The sequence below is a fragment of the Phlebotomus argentipes genome, unplaced genomic scaffold (assembly GCF_947086385.1).
Source record: "Phlebotomus argentipes unplaced genomic scaffold, Phlebotomus argentipes genome assembly scaffold_18, whole genome shotgun sequence".
NCBI classification, from domain to species: Eukaryota; Metazoa; Arthropoda; class Insecta; order Diptera; family Psychodidae; genus Phlebotomus; species Phlebotomus argentipes.
Window position 1 is genome coordinate 4887004 of NW_026776177.1, and position 18665 is coordinate 4905668.

At 44.4% G+C, this 18665-nt stretch overlaps 5 protein-coding genes across 5 annotated transcripts; 3 read left to right on the top strand and 2 right to left on the bottom strand.

The window, feature by feature from the left end:
* The first annotated feature begins 230 nt into the window (after positions 1–230).
* Positions 231–2797, top strand: LOC132261050 (uncharacterized). Its single transcript, XM_059759563.1, has 2 exons — positions 231–974; positions 1877–2797. Exons 1-2 carry the CDS (start codon positions 231–233, stop codon positions 2795–2797), a joined length of 1665 nt encoding a protein of 554 aa, XP_059615546.1.
* A 327-nt stretch (positions 2798–3124) lies between these two features.
* LOC132261052 (beta-1,3-galactosyltransferase 5-like) lies at positions 3125–4209 on the top strand. Its single transcript, XM_059759564.1, has 2 exons — positions 3125–3135; positions 3207–4209. The coding sequence occupies exons 1-2, from the start codon at positions 3125–3127 to the stop codon at positions 4207–4209; spliced, it is 1014 nt and encodes a 337-aa protein (XP_059615547.1).
* Positions 4210–4643: 434 nt separating this feature from the next.
* On the bottom strand, positions 4644–5274 carry LOC132261054 (general odorant-binding protein 66-like). The gene is made up of 2 exons (XM_059759569.1): positions 5059–5274; positions 4644–5003 (listed from the first exon to the last, which is right to left on the bottom strand). The coding sequence occupies exons 1-2, from the start codon at positions 5272–5274 to the stop codon at positions 4644–4646; spliced, it is 576 nt and encodes a 191-aa protein (XP_059615552.1).
* Positions 5275–6113: 839 nt separating this feature from the next.
* LOC132260632 (ionotropic receptor 25a) lies at positions 6114–9825 on the top strand. Its single transcript, XM_059758876.1, has 6 exons — positions 6114–6219; positions 6327–6779; positions 6904–7068; positions 7129–7727; positions 7793–8901; positions 8969–9825. Exons 1-6 carry the CDS (start codon positions 6114–6116, stop codon positions 9360–9362), a joined length of 2826 nt encoding a protein of 941 aa, XP_059614859.1. The 3' UTR covers positions 9363–9825.
* A 123-nt stretch (positions 9826–9948) lies between these two features.
* LOC132261055 (mitotic spindle assembly checkpoint protein MAD1) lies at positions 9949–16069 on the bottom strand. Its single transcript, XM_059759570.1, has 4 exons — positions 16065–16069; positions 12721–13091; positions 12477–12643; positions 9949–12412 (listed from the first exon to the last, which is right to left on the bottom strand). The coding sequence occupies exons 1-4, from the start codon at positions 16067–16069 to the stop codon at positions 10490–10492; spliced, it is 2466 nt and encodes an 821-aa protein (XP_059615553.1). The 3' UTR covers positions 9949–10489.
* Between the last annotated feature and the right edge of the window lie 2596 nt (positions 16070–18665).

The following is an 18665-nucleotide window of genomic DNA, read 5'->3' on the forward strand; positions in this document are numbered from 1 at the left end:
ATTCTATATTTTTCTTCCTTGTGTTTCTCTCGTCTTCATTTGTGATCTGGAATGTGAGGAAACTTCAAAATTATGTGCAAAACATCCAGAATATCACCGAGAGTGAATTTGTTGCTCCTGATCGACGCTTCCTGATTGATCTCAGAGACTTTGATTACATCATCAACCAAAAGTCCTGCAGATAATTGGGAGTGAATCCAAAGTTTATTGCCCTGATCCCGAGTGCTCCAATGAATACGGAAAACAGAGACAACATCCGACAAACCTGGGGAGGATGGAAAGTTGACCATCGCGTCCTGTTTCTCTTAGGTACGGTTGAATCGCAGGATTTGCAGAGGAAAATCCAGTCGGAAAGCGACTTCTTTCAAGACATTGTTCAAGGCAATTTCGTGGACACTTACAGAAATCTTTCCTACAAACACGTCATGGCAATGAAATGGGCCACAGAATTCTGCCCAGAAACTCAATTCATCTTCAAATCCGACGATGATATCTTCGTTAACACTCCTTTCATCCTGCATTTCGTAAACAGGCTTACTAATATGAACAGTACGAGAGATTTCATTTTCTGTGTTTTGAATAGGGGGCCTCCAGTTATGAGGGATGAGAAAGAGAAGTGGTATATTTCCCCTGAAGAGTATCCGAATGCGACTTACCCTGTCTACTGTCCAGGATTTGCACTTCTTCTGACGACTGACGTGGCTCAGAAACTCCACAAGGCGGCAGAAACCACGCCCTTCTTTTGGGTGGAAGATGCCTATGTGTTGGGGATTTTGCGCGAGAAAATCAATGTGAGAATAACAGCAGTGAATGATCTTTTGCTTAGGTCAAAAGCAATTGAAGAAATTTTCGTTGAGAAAACAAGAAACGCCACAGATTGCCTCAAAAATATGTTTAGTGTTCAAATGTCTAGCGATCATATAAAAGACGTCTGGCATGTTGTGAAGGAATACCAGGATAACGGATACTACACTGTTAATACAACAATTACTTATGATGCCAATAAAATATTGATAATATTTCCTTAATTTCTCTTTATATAATCGCATTTTCCACTCTTATTTATAAATAGTAGCGCAAAAAGGAGTTTTACAAACAGCAGATAAAGAGAAATACCAAAATTGTAATTGAGAAGGGAGAAAATACCTCCCGAAACGTCGTACGAAATAAAAGAGATTGAATTGAAAAGTGGTCATTCTGTCTTTCAAATTAATCACAACTACTGGACGAAAATACAACAATAAATTGCCGCCACTAGAAGAGTATGTTTTTTTTAGGCACATATGTCAACTTGAAAGCTCATGGAGATTTTATCAATTCTTCGTCGATTCATCAAAAATTGCATATTAGCATTTTGTTTCTCACTGAAGAAACTCTCTTCTCTTTCGCGATTTTGTGTAATTAACAAATTTTTCATTTTAAACATTTATATTCTATTTATACTAAGACGAAACGAAGCTAGAAGATCAAATCATAAGCATGTTTCATAAAATAACATGTTTGAATAAAATTTTTCGTCCAAAATGTGAAATTTCTATATGAATTTCCGCAAACCAATAAATCATTCCTGGCTTTACGTTGACAAAGAGGAAGAAAACAATAATGAATGAATTTCGTGAATTATTCCGTTATCGAGTATTTAAGCAATCAGTTAAATTTAACATACCATTGATAAGGACGGAGGAATTACATTCTTTTGCTAAGAGTTCAGTTGAAGAATATCAGTTGGATTGTGTTGAGCGCCATGACTGAATACCGCAATTTTCACGGAAAATCCCGACGCAAATATTGGATATTGTTCTTTCTTGTGTTTTTCGCGTATTCATTTGTGATCTGGAATGCGGGAAAATCTCAAAATTACGTGCAAATCATCCAGAATATCACCGAGAGTGAATTTGCAGCTCCTGATCGACGCTTCCTGATCGATCTCAGAGACTTTGACTACGTCAATAACCAAAAGTCCTGCAGACAATTAAGGACACAACCAAAGTTTATCGTCCTGATTCACAGCGCGCCACGAAATCGGGAAAACAGAGACAACATCCGGCAAAGCTGGGGCGGATGGAGAATCGACCATCGCGTCTTGTTTCTCTTGGGAACCGTCGAATCGCAGGATTTGCAGAGAGAAATCCAGACGGAAAGCGACTTCTTCCAAGACATTGTTCAGGGCAATTTTGTGGACAGTTACAGAAATCTTTCCTACAAACACATCATGGCAATGAAATGGGCCACAGAATTCTGCCCAGAAACCAAATTCATCTTCAAATCAGACGACGATATTTTTGTTAATACAGCTCTTATTTCTCAGTTCATTCAAAGAGTTGGTCATTTGGATAATTTCATCATTTGTGCTCTTAGTTGGAAGCCAAAAGTCGTTCGAGATAAAGACTGTAAATGGTACGTTTCTCCTGAAGAATATCCGAATGCGACTTATCCTGTCTACTGTCCAGGATGTGGAGTTCTCTTAACAAGCGACGTGGCTCAGAAGCTCCACAAAGCGGCTGAAAGAACGCCCTTCTTTTGGGTGGATGATGCCTATGTGTTGGGGATTCTGCGCGAGAAAATCAATGTTAAAATAACAGCAGTGAACAATCTTTTACTCAAGTCTAGGATAACTGATAACATATTCTATGATAAAACAAGAAACATCACAGATTCTCTCAACACTATGTTCAGTTTTGAATTGAAGAACGATCAGATAAAAGAACTCTGGCAAGTTGTGAAGAAATACCAGGAAAACGGATACTATGCTGTCAATAGTGTTAAGACAACGAATTTGATTCGCCCAATAAATTAATAATAATATTTCTCTTGTCTTTTTATTCGCATTCGCGCTCTGAGTTATTGCCACACTCGGAATAAGGTTTATTGGCATGAAGAGCAGTAAGTAGATAACAATTGAATATCTGAATTTTCGGGAAACCCGATTGAAAAGTCAATTACTTTCGTGCAAGATTGGCATCTAAATAACCGACAATCGCGAGAATTCTCAATTAGATAGTACTCCTATTTCTGTCAATTGATAACAGTTTTACAAACGTGAAATATTCGTCGAGCATCACAGGTGATTTTAGTATTGAATGAGACTTTCATTTGAAGTACAGTTGAAATGCTTCGTGAGAACATGACTGAATTGTAAGTTGCAAAATTAGCTTAATATCGCAGAGCATTCAGTGATCGCCTTTTTTTTATCTGTATTTGTGAAGATTTATCAGGAAATCACGACGGAAATGTTGGATATTCCTCTGTTTAGTCCTCATTGTGTACACAATTGTGATGTGGAAGATAGGAAAATCTCAAAACTATACCAAGGATATCGTCGAGAAGATTTGGGAGGTTGATTATGTCCCTCCTCCAGCTCCTGACCGACGCTTCCTGATCGATCTCAGTGATTTTGATTACCTCATCAATCAGAAATCGTGCAGACAATTGGGAGTTAAGCCAAAGTTCATCATCTTGATTCACAGCGCGCCGCGAAAGCGGGAAAACAGAGACAACATTCGACAAACCTGGGGAGGATGGAAAATCGATCATCGCGTTCTGTTTCTCTTGGGAACCGTCGAATCGCAGGACTTGCAGAGAGAAATCCAGACGGAAAGCGACTTCTTCCAAGACATTGTTCAGGGCAATTTTGTGGACACTTACAGAAATCTTTCCTACAAACACATCATGGCAATGAAATGGGCCACAGAATTCTGCCCAGAAACTCAATTCATCTTCAAATCAGACGACGATATCTTTGTCAACACTCCTTTTATCCTGAAGTTTGTAAACAGGGTTAGTAATACAAGAGATTTCATGTTCTGTGTCATCAGTTGGAAACCTGGAGTGATCAGGGATGAGAGATCGAAATGGTACGTTTCTCCTGAAGAGTATCCGAATGCGACTTATCCTGTCTACTGTCCAGGATGTGGAGTTCTTCTGACGACTGACGTGGCTCAGAAGCTCCACAAGGCGGCAGAAACCACACCCTTCTTTTGGGTGGATGATGTTTATGTTCTGGGAACTCTGCGTGAGAAGATCAAGACCAGAATTACCGCGACTGGAAACCTCCATATGGGATCTCGCATTGCTGATGAGATTTTCACCAATAAGCGGAATATCACAGATGCTGATCATTTCATGTTCAGTTTCGAATTGAAAAACAACCAGATTAAACAATTGTGGGAAGTAGTCAAAGTGTCTCTCAACAAGGGATATTACAATTAAATATATTACTTTGAATTAGCAGAATATTTCGTCTCAATTTCGACTCTTCATACCTTCTTCAACAACTTCATGATACGAACTAATGGATATTGTTTGTCCCGCGTAAGCTCCGAATGAGAGATATTTGGTGTCTTATCATATCAAGCAAGTATGGCCTCATATAGAGATTATTGATGATGATGTTGGGGAGTTTTTGCGTGATAAGAAGTGAAAAAAATGTACGCAATTTTTTCCAGTGTACAAATTCTAATTTAACTGTCGGCGTTTTGATAACCGAGACACAAACGAGAATCGGTAAAATTTCCACTACTCTCTGTGTGTCCTGACTGAGAAAATGCCCAAGGGGTCAATCACTGTCCATTTTCTGCAAGTTTCCCATGATTCACCACTATATTTCATGCGTTACACTTTTAAAAACTTAATGAGCAGAAGCTTTAGAAGCCCAAAGGACACGTGTCAGCGTATTTCTTCAGTGCATCACATTGCGGAGAGGCTTTGTAGTACTTGGCGGGACAGGACTGGAAGAGTGTCTTCACCGTGCAGAAGAACATGAATCCTGGCCCAGCGTGGCAAATGGGATCGGCAGGATCGAGCGGTGGCAGCTTGGCCGCCTTCTCAAACTCCCCTTCCAGTGATTTCACCATTGCTGCGCACTCGGGAATTCCAGCTTCAATCACTGGATCCCACTCGGGCATTCCGTCAGCTGCCATCTTAAATCCGGCCACCAGCAATTCCACATTCACCTCAACGCCACTGATCACGCCGGTGGTGTTGGACAGGCACTCGGCCACACACTGCGGAAGGAGATCAATACAGAAACTTCTAGGATTCTTGGGCACCCTAACTCACCGCTCCTCGCGGAGGACCTCCGGTCATGATGGACTGCATCACTCTTTTGGATTGCTCCCCGAACTTGCCCACGCAATCCGCCACGAGAGCCTCTGGCAGCGGCATGGGAAAGGAGCAACAGGAGCGAGGATCAACCTCTGGCGGCTTGGCGCAGGGATTCGCCGTGATTGCATTCGCGGCGATCAGAAGCACAAAGCAGTAGATTAAATTCCTCATGGTGGAAAGTTTGCCAAAAACTGGGCTCACCCGCCAAAAGATGAGGTTTTTATAGGCGAAAAGTGGTCCGACAGATCATGATGTGCACTTTTCACGACATCAATTAACAATTGTTGTGCTCTATGGAAAGATGTAATTTGCCACTGAAAATTCACTATTTAATGAATGTTTATGGAAATTTGGAAATTACAGGGCACAGAAGTACAAGGTCATTTTTCATTGACTGTTTTTTTTAACAACACATATCAATTGCAGACAATCAAAGTTATGAACTTCAATTTGCTGGGACATAAAGTTCAATCTTAATTTCATACTATATATATTTTGATTGGTAAAGTGAGAAGGAATTTTCTTCCTTCAAGGGAAATGCCCCAAAAAAGAAATCTCCTATTTTTCAGTCTTCAAAAGGGAGGAAATAACTGAAATGTGAACAAAAAAAGACCTGTTGAGCACATATTTATCGTGAGGACGAAGGGAAATTCAATAAGTCTATGAATAACACAGCAGTGAAATATTGGAGGCGAGTCCAAGGGAGTTTATTGATAATTGTGTTTATTGAGCTTTCTCCCAGTCCTTCAATATTGCATCGACAGTCAATTGGTCATCGCCAGGACGACGAGTGGCCACCAAACATTTCCCCACCAGGTGAGCATTCAGGAAATGCCAGTGCATCCAAAGCGCGGGCATTTCGTGACTTTGCCGGTGAGAATTCGTCTCTGACTGCAGATAATCATAAGTTTTGTTTAGTGGCTCTATTTCCTGATGGACTTCAATCACTCCTTGTCAGGCACTCTTGTATGGCATTCAGTGGACGGAAGTTGAGTGAGAAGAAGTGAAAAATGTGTGTGGCCAAGGTGAAAATTCGGTGCAAGAGTTTGATTTTTCTTTTCTTGTTCGGATTTTTGGGCGAAGTTGAGTTGCAAACTACGCAGAATATTAACGTTTGTAAGTTTCTTTGATTTCCGAAACAGCTAAATTTTCATCAGGATTATATTGATTTTCAACTTACTAATGTAATGTCCTGTAATTGGCCATTGATTTTGAACTTGTAGTGTATATCAATGAAGTGGGGAACGACATAGCGGCCAAGGCGGTGGACGTGGCTGTGAATTATGTGAAGAAGAATCCCAATCTCGGCCTGTCCGTCGAGGTGGTGTCCGTTGAGGGGAATCGCTCGGACTCCAAGGGACTCCTAGAGTCCCTTTGCTCCACGTACAATCGGGCGCTGGTGATGAATTCGCCACCGCACGTCATCCTGGACACCACAATCACGGGTGTGGCATCGGAGACAGTGAAGTCCGTGAGTTCTGCTCTTGGAATTCCCACCGTGAGCGGCTCCTTCGGCCAGGAGGGCGATCTGAGGCAGTGGCGCGAGATAAATGACAAGAAGAAGAACTACTTGCTGCAAATCATGCCGCCCGCCGATCTCATCCCCGAAGTGATTCGTGGCATCATCATCAATCAGAACATCACCAGCGCTGCAATTCTCTACGACTCGTATTTTGGTGAGTGTTTCTTTATTATTTTGAAAGGGCCCGCAAAAGGAGGTCTCATGAAATATGCACTGCGCCCCAAATAAAATCTTGTTCGTGGTATTTTTGGCCGCTCGCTCGGGTGTTTTTGGGACAGTGATGGATCACAAGTACAAGGCTCTGCTTCAGAACATTCCCACACGCCATGTCATCACGGCGATCAATACTGAGCAGCGCGCCGAGCAGATAGAAAAGCTGAGGAATCTCGACATCAACAACTTCTTCGTGCTCGGCGGATTGACCTCCGTGAAGGCGGTTTTGGGTGAGTGATCCAATCAAATTTGTTGCCCAATTGCTTCAAGTTGTGATTGAAATTCCTCAGAATCCGCCAAGAAGGAGTACTTCGAGAGGAACTTCGCCTGGCACGCCATCACGCAGCAAAGAGGAGATCTCACAGCCAATCTGGACAATGCCACCATAATGTTCTTGCGGCCTGTGCCGGACAGCAAGGCCAAGGATCGCTTGGGTGTCATGAAGACGACATACAATCTCAAGCAAGAGCCTGAAATCACCTCAGCTTTCTACTTTGATTTGGCTCTGAGGACTTTCTTGGCTGTCCGCGAAATGCTCCAAGTCGGCGCCTGGCCAATGGACATCAAGTACTTGAACTGCGACAACTACGATGGCACAAACACTCCTGACCACATAATTGATCTCAAGTCCTACTTCATTGGCGTCTCCGAGCCCACAACTTACGGCACTTTTGAGTTCAACACGAGACCTTCGGTGCCCTTCAACGGTTACAGCTTCATGAAGTTCGACATGGACATCAATGCTGTGTCCATCAGAGGAGGAGCATCGGTCAATACGAAAAATCTGGGCTACTGGACAGCCGGTCTGGATGCCAGTATTTCGATTAAGAATCAGGAGGACATGAGAAATCTCACAGCCGATGTGGTTTATAGGATTTATACAGTTGTTGTGAGTGTGAAAAGCTCATTCAACTATTCAGCAGTGATCACTAAATCTCTCTTCTATCCTTCTAGCAACCGCCATTCATCATCCGGGACAAGGACGCGCCGAAGGGCTACAAAGGCTACTGCATAGACCTAATAGATGAGATAGCGAACATCGTGAAGTTCGACTACATGATCCAAGAGGTGGAGGACGGTAAGTTTGGCAACATGGACGAGAAGGGCGATTGGAATGGAATCGTGAGGAAGCTGATCGACAAGCAAGCGGACATCGGTCTGGGCTCAATGTCGGTGATGGCAGAACGAGAGACAGTCATCGACTTCACCGTTCCCTACTACGATCTCGTGGGCATCACGATCATGATGCAACTGCCCAGCACTCCCAGTTCCCTCTTCAAATTCCTCACCGTGCTGGAGACGAACGTGTGGCTCTGCATCCTGGCGGCCTACTTCTTCACCAGCTTCCTCATGTGGGTCTTCGATCGCTGGAGCCCATACAGTTATCAGAACAACCGCGAGAAGTACAAGGATGACGACGAGAAGCGAGAGTTCAACATCAAGGAGTGCCTCTGGTTCTGCATGACTTCTCTCACGCCTCAAGGAGGCGGAGAAGCACCGAAGAATCTCTCAGGACGCTTGGTGGCGGCCACGTGGTGGCTCTTCGGATTCATCATCATCGCTTCGTACACCGCCAATCTGGCTGCCTTCCTCACCGTCTCCCGTCTGGACACTCCCGTGGAATCTCTGGACGATCTGGCGAAGCAGTATAAAATCCTCTACGCACCTCTCAACGGCTCCTCTGCCATGACGTACTTCCAGCGCATGGCGGACATCGAGGGACGCTTCTACGAGATCTGGAAGGACATGTCGCTCAATGACTCCCTCACGCCCGTGGAGAGATCCAAACTCGCCGTGTGGGATTATCCGGTGAGTGACAAGTACACAAAGATGTGGCAAGCGATGCAGGAAGCCGGACTGCCCAACAGCCTCGACGAAGCCGTGGGCAGAGTAAGGAATTCCACTACAGCCACAGGATTCGCCTTCTTGGGAGATGCCACGGACATTCGCTATCTCGTGTTGACAAACTGCGATCTGCAGATCGTTGGCGAGGAGTTTTCTCGCAAGCCCTACGCCATAGCCGTGCAACAAGGATCTCCGCTCAAGGATCAGTTCAACAATGCGTGAGTTTGAGGCTTTTTACACTACCGCAGGATTATTGATAACATGATTTTATCTCCTCCTTGACAGGATTCTAATGCTGCTCAACAAGCGCCAGCTGGAGAAACTGAAGGAGAAGTGGTGGAAGAATGACGATGTTCAGAGCACTTGTGAGAAGCCCGAGGATCAATCGGACGGCATTTCCATCCAGAACATCGGCGGTGTGTTCATCGTGATCTTTGTGGGCATCGGCATGGCGTGCGTGACGCTCATCTTCGAGTACTGGTGGTACAAGTACCGCAAGAACCCCAAGATCATCGACGTGAGCGAGGCGCCCATGACGCAAGCCGCGGGAAAACACCACGAGAAGCTGGGCGGCGACATTGGTGGCCTCATCAAGTTCGACGGCAAGACGTCCAACAATGCCGCACTGCGTCCGCGCAACCAGCTGGCGGCCGCCAGCACCTTCAAGCCACGCTTCTGAGCCCCAAGTGGCCCCCCAAATGTGTGTGTATTGACTTTCTGCACCGTGACTCTGGCTTCATTTCCCGCCAAAACAAACGCGCAACAATGTGTGTCGCTGAGGATGTGGTCAGCCGCTCTCTCTCTCAGCTAAATTGTCTCAATTTGCACTCCCGGCCATTCTCAATAAAGGCGTGCGTGTGGTGAAAAGACACTGCCTTTTGCGACGGAGTCAATATCTCTCTCTGTGGTCAGCGTGTGACTGGCATTCCATTCCTTAAGCCCCTGTCCAATAAATATTCCCCCCACTAAGAGGCCCCCCAAATAAATCAATCAAATCACACTCTCTGCCGGCCGATAATTTGCACCCGAATTTGCGATAATTTAACTGTGTTAAGTCCCAAAACCACAAGACTTCGATTGTCTTGCTGACAATGTGGACAAAAGCCCAGTACTTTTTATAACATTTCATCATCACCTCCGGCACTGAGTCCACATGCAGAGTGGAATGCGTCCAGATTAGATAAACTTCGGCTGGAGATTGCACGGAAAGTCCACCATATTTTCTGGAAGATCTCCAATCTAGAATCTCTGCAACTCTCATAGTTTTATCGGTTCCTTTTTGCCCCGTTAATTGGAAAATAATTCGCAATCCGCTCGTCGATCCCTTGATGTTTGCGGAAGGTGACTCTCTCTCTCCCTCACTCTTGGGAACACGAAGTTCTTGACAAAGTGCGCGCCTCCAATCACTAATCCTGACTAGCGAGTGTCATCTGAACATACCACAATCACCCGACACGATCAGAACACTCTGTAGTTGACACAGTCCAGTGTTGTTTGTGATAAAGAGCACAGCGCCTTCCGGAAGCTGAGAAATCCCCACGAGATAAATTGCAGAAAGTTCCTCACGAGCTACACACCAAATCCGACGGAGTGATTTTTTTTCTTTTTCTTCCACCCAAAAAGAAACAAAGTGTATTGATTCAATTCATCAGCTCTCTCTCTCCTGCCTTCTTTTTTTTCGGATAAATGTGCGCCACAATGGGGTAAGTGCTGGCGATGAAATTAAACAATTTGTGTGTGGAATCAATTTAGATGAATTTACCTTCAAGTCTCACACTCTCGCGCGCGTTCAATTGGTGGTCCGCCTCAGACGGAAATGGTGGTGCGATTGAAGAGATCCATTGTGAGTGCACTGAGGAATGTGGGCAGGGAGTTGTGTGTCCCCAAATGAGTCCTCATCATCTCCCTGAGTGACATTGAGTACTCCGTCTCCAGCATGTCCAGTGCTCCGCTCTCCTTCAGTCGAAAACTGAGGAAGTCATCCTCATTCTCCGCATACATGCTCGAGATGCGATAATTGGTGCTCCCCGTGCGATCCACACGATAGCCAAACAGCATGTAGCACACCTCCCGGAACTCCTGGTTCGCCACCTTGTACGCCTCCTTCAGGTGTTGATTCTTCGCCTCCAGACTGGCCACTTGGCTGCGCAGCTGATTGATCTCCTTGATGTTCAGCGTGATGTTGGACTCATTGAGTCGCATCGTCATGTTCTCGTGGTCTTCCTCCAGTTTTCTAATCTTCCGCTTCAGCCGCTCAATCTCCGCCTGCAGTTTCTCCACCTCCTCCAAATGACTCTCATGAGCCACCTGAGCGGGATTTCCCTCCATGTGCACCACTTGGTATTTGTCCGCATTGAAATCCCCCTTCAGACTCCTGTGCTCCAGCTCCATCTCGAGCTCATCCCGGCGCCGCCTCATGCGCTCATTCTCCATCCGCGCCTCGTTCAGCTCCCGTCGCAAATGCTCATGACTGCTCGTCACGCCCACATTGGCGTCCGGAAATGCTCTGGCCGTTTGCAGATCTTTCTCTAGATTAGCGCACATCTCTTTGTAACCCGCCAGCGTCTTCTCCAGCATCTCCACACGGAGACGCAGCTGATTCTCCGGTGTGGCCGTCATTGCTCCCGAAGGTCCCGATATTGTCAAATCCTTCTCATAATTCTCAATCAATTGCTTATAGCAATCGCGTTCCTTCACAAGCAATTGCATTCTCTTCTGTAGACGCAACACGTTCTTCTGGTACTTTTCCAGAGAGCCCTTGAGCTCCTGATTCGCCTTGAGCAATGCATCATTCTGCCCACGAACCTCATGTGACTGTGCCTCGAGGGAGTTCCTCTCCGTTTTACTCTTGTTGCGCTCATTCACCAGTATTACATCTTTCTGCAGAATTTCCTCAATGCGCCGCCGAAGATTGGGTGGTGTTGCCGGAATGCTCTGTGGACAGTGATCCACGGCAATTGCTTTCCACGTGTTCAATTCCTTCTCCAAATCCTCCGCTTGGATTTTCAGTGCAATGGCGTCGAGATTGTTCCGTTCGCTCCTCTCGAGGCGACTTTTGAGGTCATTCACCTGCTCCTCAAGCAACAGTTTGTTGCCTATCGCATCGCGAAGATTCTTGGACTTTGTCCTGAGGAGCACAACCTCCTTCTCCAAGTCCGCCATCTGCGATAACCGCGCGAGCGAAGAAGTCGACATCTCCTTCCACTCGCCGTAGCCCGAAATCTCATACTCCAACTCCTTAATCTTCATGCTGGCCGACTGATTCTTCTGCTTCTCCTCCTCGAGTGCCGCCTCCAATTCCTTCAGCTTGCCCACCTTTCCCTGGAGCGTCTCATTCAGCTCAAACAGTCGCGAATTCTCCTCCTCCACACTCGTGAGATTGTGCATCACTTCAGACAGCTGCCGATTGAGATCACTCACGTCGTTGTTGTACTCATTGCTGGCTTTCCTGAAGTTATCTTCAACACTCATGAGCTTCTTCTGGAGGGAATGTATGGTTTCCTCATAGCGCAAGCGATCGGCCTTCTTCTCATTGCGAGCGCTCACGAGATCCTGCTTCGCATTCGACTCACGCTTACGCACCACGCCAAGGTGCTTCTCCACCTCGTGAGATTTGTTCTTGAAGTACGCCACCTGATCTTTCAGCCCGTCAATCTTCGACGCGAAGTCCTTCTCCATGTTCCTCTTCTGCAGCTGCTGCTGCTCCAACTCACTCTGCAGCTGATTTATCTGCAAAACAAGCCACACTTTAGTCATGTTACACCTTCCGGAAAGCCACCCGGCTCATCATTACATTTGCATTCGCCGTTATGAGATCCGCCTTCATCAGTCTCATCTCCCACGGACTCATGGGTGGCACAATGGAGTTGTTGGTGCTCCCCACACTCGAGTTGGGGGACTCATCGCGCCGTCTCTTGTCCAAATTTGAGTCCCCGGACGGGATCTTCCTCTTTGACGGGCCTAAACACGCATAACCTCACATTAGTTCCACCACAAAAACACACCAGAAACTGCCACAAAATCCGCCCAATACTCACGCTTCTCATCTAAAGAATCGCCCAGGCTGTCGAAGCTCAACCTCTTGGGGATGGGAAAGGGATTGGTCTCCAGGAGCTGGTCAAAAATCTTATCAATGTTTGACTTAATCTCCTCCATCGCAATAAATGCCCGATTTCGCGTGCCACTATCACCACTCCACCGCCAAACTCTGCACAGACCCCTTAATTTGTCACTCGCCGTGCCTCCTCGTCGTCCAGATGTGATTAGCGGTGGGTATTTTGCCCAGAAATGCCACACAATGAAAACTTCCTGCCGCCGCTTATGGATTTCTTGGCACTCGATGAGTAAATCGATGCAGCGGCAGCAGCGCCTCTGGTGGGCAGCATTGACGGAAAAGCTCAAGTCGCGCCTTCATGAAAGTTCAACAGTTGTCCAGAATTGCTTCTTACACGTGTTCTTTCTCTAAATCTCGTGCTGTTTATCCACTAGCCTTGTCTTTATCCTCAAAATCAGATAAATTGCACAATTTTCATACAATATTTTAACTGTGCTTTGCATTGAGAGACATTTTATAACCACCTTCCTCAACAAATTCCCCAATATTGATACTAATTTTGCGTGGGAAAATTGCCTCCCTCGAGCGCACAAGTCATGGGGAGGATGGTAAGTCAACAAATTTGTCAAAATAATTAAATAGATAGAATAAGGTCAAAGGTGACGCTAGAAATTCCCTAGAACTGTGTCAGTTTTCTTTGATATCTAGCGAGTGAATTTTCTCAGATGCCGAGCATGTGAAAAGCTCCCGTGGGGATTCCATCCAGTGGGTGGAGAGTTGGGTAATGAGACGATTAAGCTGGCAAGGAGAGCAAAAGGAACAATATCCCGGAGCAAATGAACGTTATTTCGTTGATAAATGAGCCGTCCAAGAGGCCTCAGAGCTTTTACAAGTTCTCTATCCCAAGAAATTCAATGTGAAGGCCACAATTATTTATATTCCCCCTTGTTTCACCCTCTGTCGTCCCTCAGAAGAGCTTTTGCCGGAGCATTTGGGCAATTTTGCAGTGATTTTTTGGGGGGAAGCGAGTAATTTGAGCTGAGCAACTAGGTTGGCGACTGAATAAATCTGCCATGTTGGATGACCTTGAGGTATACTTTCTGCCCCTTCAACGGGGGGTGAAAGCTCTTTAAAGCTTGAGAGAAACTTTTTAATCTAGTTGTGTATAAATATCTCACCCATTTTGGGGTTTTCGTGGGACGAGGTCTGTTTTAATTCCTCCACCGACGACCGCTCTGTTGGGTGGGCTGAAGTGGGGGTGGCCAAAAGCCCACCGAAGACGCAGAATGGGGGAGATTCTCGACAAATAAATCAATGAGGACGTCTATAGACTGAGAGCATTATGTGCAGGGCGGGAAATTGACAACAGAGCAATAAATCAAAATCACTCTTCCGGTAAAATAACTTTTCTTCTTTTGTACCATAGCCGAAGACGCTCGAAGGTGGTACTTTCCAGGTGGATTTTCCTTGTCTGTCCCCACACCACTGGAGGACCCGTAGTGTATTTTAATAAGACTCTCTCTTTCTCTCTCTCGGGATGGGGGTTTTTGGCTCTGAAAATTGCGGTGTCACTTGAAATTACCTTTTTCACCCTCAGACACAATAATTTTCCTCTTCAGCGTCCACCAACACAATTTTAATCGATTTCCCATCATGATCAATTCATGTGGAAAAATCTGACGTGTTCATTATGCAAATATTGCTTAAGAACTGAGAAGAGAGAGAGACAACAAAAGAATTGTGCTTGAAATTGCAGAAAGAGATTTTCCCTGAACATGGTGCCAATTAAAAAGTTCCATGCTGAAGGAGAAAGGAGTGCCGAAGATAGGAGACAGATAGGATAAGAGGACGATTACCAGTGGATTAAGTTTGTCGGGATAAATCAATAAAACTTTGCCCATGCTGGTATATTATTTTTCTCTCCCTCTCTCACGCTTTAGTTGGCAAATCTTGCTGGGATCCGAGATGAGAGACTGTCTGAGATGGGATAATATTAAAAATAGCTATGGAAATCAATATAATGCAAATTTGTATCACTTTTTGCTTGACTTTTTGCAGTCTTTCGGATGTGCACAAGACAGCAAGGATTTACACAACAAAATGGGAAACATCTGATTCTATTTATACTCCAATTATACTGTTGGCATTTTTCAGATTCGGCCTTCTCTCTCTCTCTCTCTCTCTCCCTCACTCTTTCTCTCCCTCTTGCAAAGGGTCACACGAGAGGAAATTATAGGTCAAAAGTTGGGAAACTTTAATCCAATTTCCTGACCTTTAGGGCTTTGCAACAATCTTTCCATTTAATCACTCATTTAGAAGTGAAAGATCAGAAATTCAGGAGATGGAAAATGCCATGTTTTGTCCCACTGAGTGTAAACATAATTGTTAATGTGAAATCTTCCCAATGGAAGCCCCAAAAATGACCCGTTGTCGCTTGGAGAGGAAAAGTACAATGAGGAATTGCCACAGAAAACATTAATCGTTGACTGAAAGATGAATTGTTTGACTTGACAATATACTCAGTGGGTTGAGGGAAAAAGAGTGGGTGGAAAAATCCTAAATAAATGTAATTGTGTACAAATGAGGTTCTTCTCTGCTCGTGACATGCACAAGTATAGAAGAGAATGGCGAGAAAGTGAAGTTGTTCTCACAAGCGAAGGACAACAGTGAAAAGCCCCCATTTTGGCGTCATCCTCAATGACCAGGATGTGAGTCTGAGGACTCTTCAATGCCAAAGATGCCAAAGTAGGTGAAAATACTTATTGACTGCGTTTTGCGAGATGGAAAATCATAATTTCAATATTATAAATTCCAATTCAATACACCATCAGTATTTCGATATTACAACATTCCGAAAATGCCTTTGTCCTCTCCTTTTTCCATGAGGAAAATTTTGGAAAAAGGACACTCGAGAAATTGTCTCTGTTCCTCCACTGTCTCTGCACACTGTGTGGCATGAAATCATGCCCCAGGTTCGCCATGAGATGCGCAATTGGCACCAATGTGTGTGGACGGAGGAATATAAATGAGTTTGGGGTTGTGGGTGGGAAAATAAACACAAGTAGTTTCCGTCTTAGACGTCTTCTCAGTGGCTGGCGAGGTGGAAAAAGCAGTGGAAGAACCACACAGTCTTAAACTCACTCAATCACCCAATGTACTGGCCGCTTTATTGACATGCTGGATTATTAGAAAGACTTTTCCTCTCACGAAAAGGCGCCCCAAGAGCTTTTGGGGAATTCCTCACGTATAAATGTGCCCCCAAACACAATGGTCAGTTGAATGTTTTGTTCTCTATTCCGTGTTTCTCGCAACCTTTCAGCGACTCACCTCATTTCCACTCACATTTCGGAGTTGGAAATGTATACCTTAGCTTAGAGAATGAGAAGTGGACTCTTCAACAGGATCGAGGGCTCATGAGGGGTGAATCAATGTCAGATTTTGGGTGCATTGAAACAACAATCATGGTGAAAGGGACAAGAAATATGACTCTCAGGGGTAGAATTCGCTAGTGCGCTGATTTGACAACGAAAAGGTGTAAGAAGAGCACATTTTTGAGGCAGCAACAGACCCTCTGTGATGGAAGATGGAATGGAAAAGATGTTTACCGGATGGCAACGAATCACGTGAAATAGGCAACCTTGAAAGCTTTGAGACTTTATCATCAAACGCTTTCGTCATTTCTGTCGATTTTTTTCCTTCTACCACCACGGAAACTTTTCCATCATCCACTTGGATGGATTTTTCCTCCTCGGGAGTGTTCAGCGCGTATGTTTATATTGTATGTGGCTGGGAAAATGAGGCAAGAGAAATGTGAGAACGGGGAAAAAAGCTGCGCGGGGTAGAAATTGAGCGCGATATAGCAAGTGCTTTAACAACATTATTACTCATTGAGTGTCTGAACCAGTTGTTAGCGAGCGGATGGTTGGGGGTGGAGGTGGGGTGGCAGGAAAAACCGAAGAATATGCTAAAGAGGAATAATAAACAAAAGCACTCGACACGAGTGGTGCGGAATAGAAGAAATATGAGGAGGAATAATGCGGAAAAAACGGCAGGAGCGTCGCACTTCACCCATAACTGCTGGGTGTATAAAACAAATTGTGGAAAAAGCTCCCTTTGTCTTTCCTTCGCACAAAAGCTCCCCGAATCTCGGCATTGCATTTTCAATTCAATGTCACACAGCCCAAACTACACATATAAAAATACACCCCAAACTCCCACATTTGCCAACCCACCTCGTTGGCCACCTTGCAGACCCAACGCCCATAAATTCATAGGACCACCCACTGCAATATCCTACCCTCCTCGTTTCATGAACAATAACTCCCTCTGGTGATTTATGACCCCTGAAACTCTTTCGCTCCGCTGGGAGTTTAATAATTTTTCCTAAAATTCATTTGCACTTTGGTTTATCGTATAAAGTTTCATAGTCTTGCTTTTCAACATAACAGAAGAGCTTCGCTGAACAGATTCATTCAATTCATTCTGTGCATATTGTTTGAATGAACATCAACAAAGGGAGTCCAATAAAATTATGAACTGAGTATCTGTCCTTTGATGATTTACATTTGTGGACTTCTATTTCAGGAATTTATCTATTAATATAAATTGAATCGCTCTCTGTTTGTACGAATTTTGTGGTGAAATCCGTTTAAAAATTACGATCGGAATTCCCAGAAAGCTCCTTTGATAGCCGCACATATTTCCGCTTATGAAATGGGAAAGTTTTCATCTACCGCAACTTTCACGTATGCTCACCACGTGAAAAAGGTCATATATTTCTCACGTGGGAAAATTATGGAAGTTTTCATAATTATTTTACCTACCATCGTAAAAATTCCGCACCGTCCAACCAAATGCAGCCTCATCGCCAGGCATTATCAATAAATCAGCTGAAAAGTTTCACTCAGTGAATAATTTAGCATTTCAATGGTGAACTTATTTGTGAGTTGTGTGAGAAAATTCAATTTGGTGAGAAAAATTCTCCGACAAAGTATAATTTCCAATTAATATTCCGGTTAAGCTCGCGATGTGATTCAAAGGGAAGCTTCCTCTCTCTCTAAACTTTTCTCCCAACGTTATTGTGATCATTTGCAGTGCCGGATATCATGGTGAAAGTTCGAGTGCGGAGAATATCCCATTAGCATGCTCAAAAGGGAAAAAGAGGGGGTGAAAATGGGATAATCCGATGGCTACAATGGGAAATTCTCTCCATTTCATATTTCCATATCTCTAATGGAAAATTTCAGAGGGGCGCGCTTGAGAAATCCCTCATTGTTCCACATGTGTTGGAGATCCCATGACTGCTGCCTTTTCTCTCTCTTCGACGTTCCGGATTCTTAGCATGAAGGAGAGAAAAAAAGTACAGGGAAAAGATCAATAGAAACATTTTCGCCAATTGGGCGAGAAAAAAGGGATCCCGTAAGGGATTCTTCCCCTCAGAGACAATCGGCAAAAGAGCTTCAGCCCGTATGAGAGAGGAAATAAGTGGAAAAAAGCTTAATTTCATGGATAAACTCTTGTCAATGCTCAAGGGAAGTCTTATGATTAGTTCCTTAAGGCGAAAAGAAACACGATGAGACGCAATAGAGTTCGAGGAGGGCTCTTGAATTTGGAGATTCCGCCACCATGTAATGTCAATCGATTGTGCAGTAAAATTCATATAAAGAGTGTGTCATAAAAGGACCAAAGATGCCATAAAATCCAGAGTATTATTCTTTCATGAAGGATTCAAGAAAAAATCCCCAAAAAATGCCTCTATATATGAGAAAAAGAGTGTATTGGAACCTTTGCAATTCCGACACGCTAATCAAGTTTATTATCGCCAAAATTTACAGGTCAATGAATCCAATGATGAGTATGAATCTCATGTGGGATAATTAAGTGTGTGCGGTGGCAAATATTTTGACAGGGAATTAATGGATGGATTGT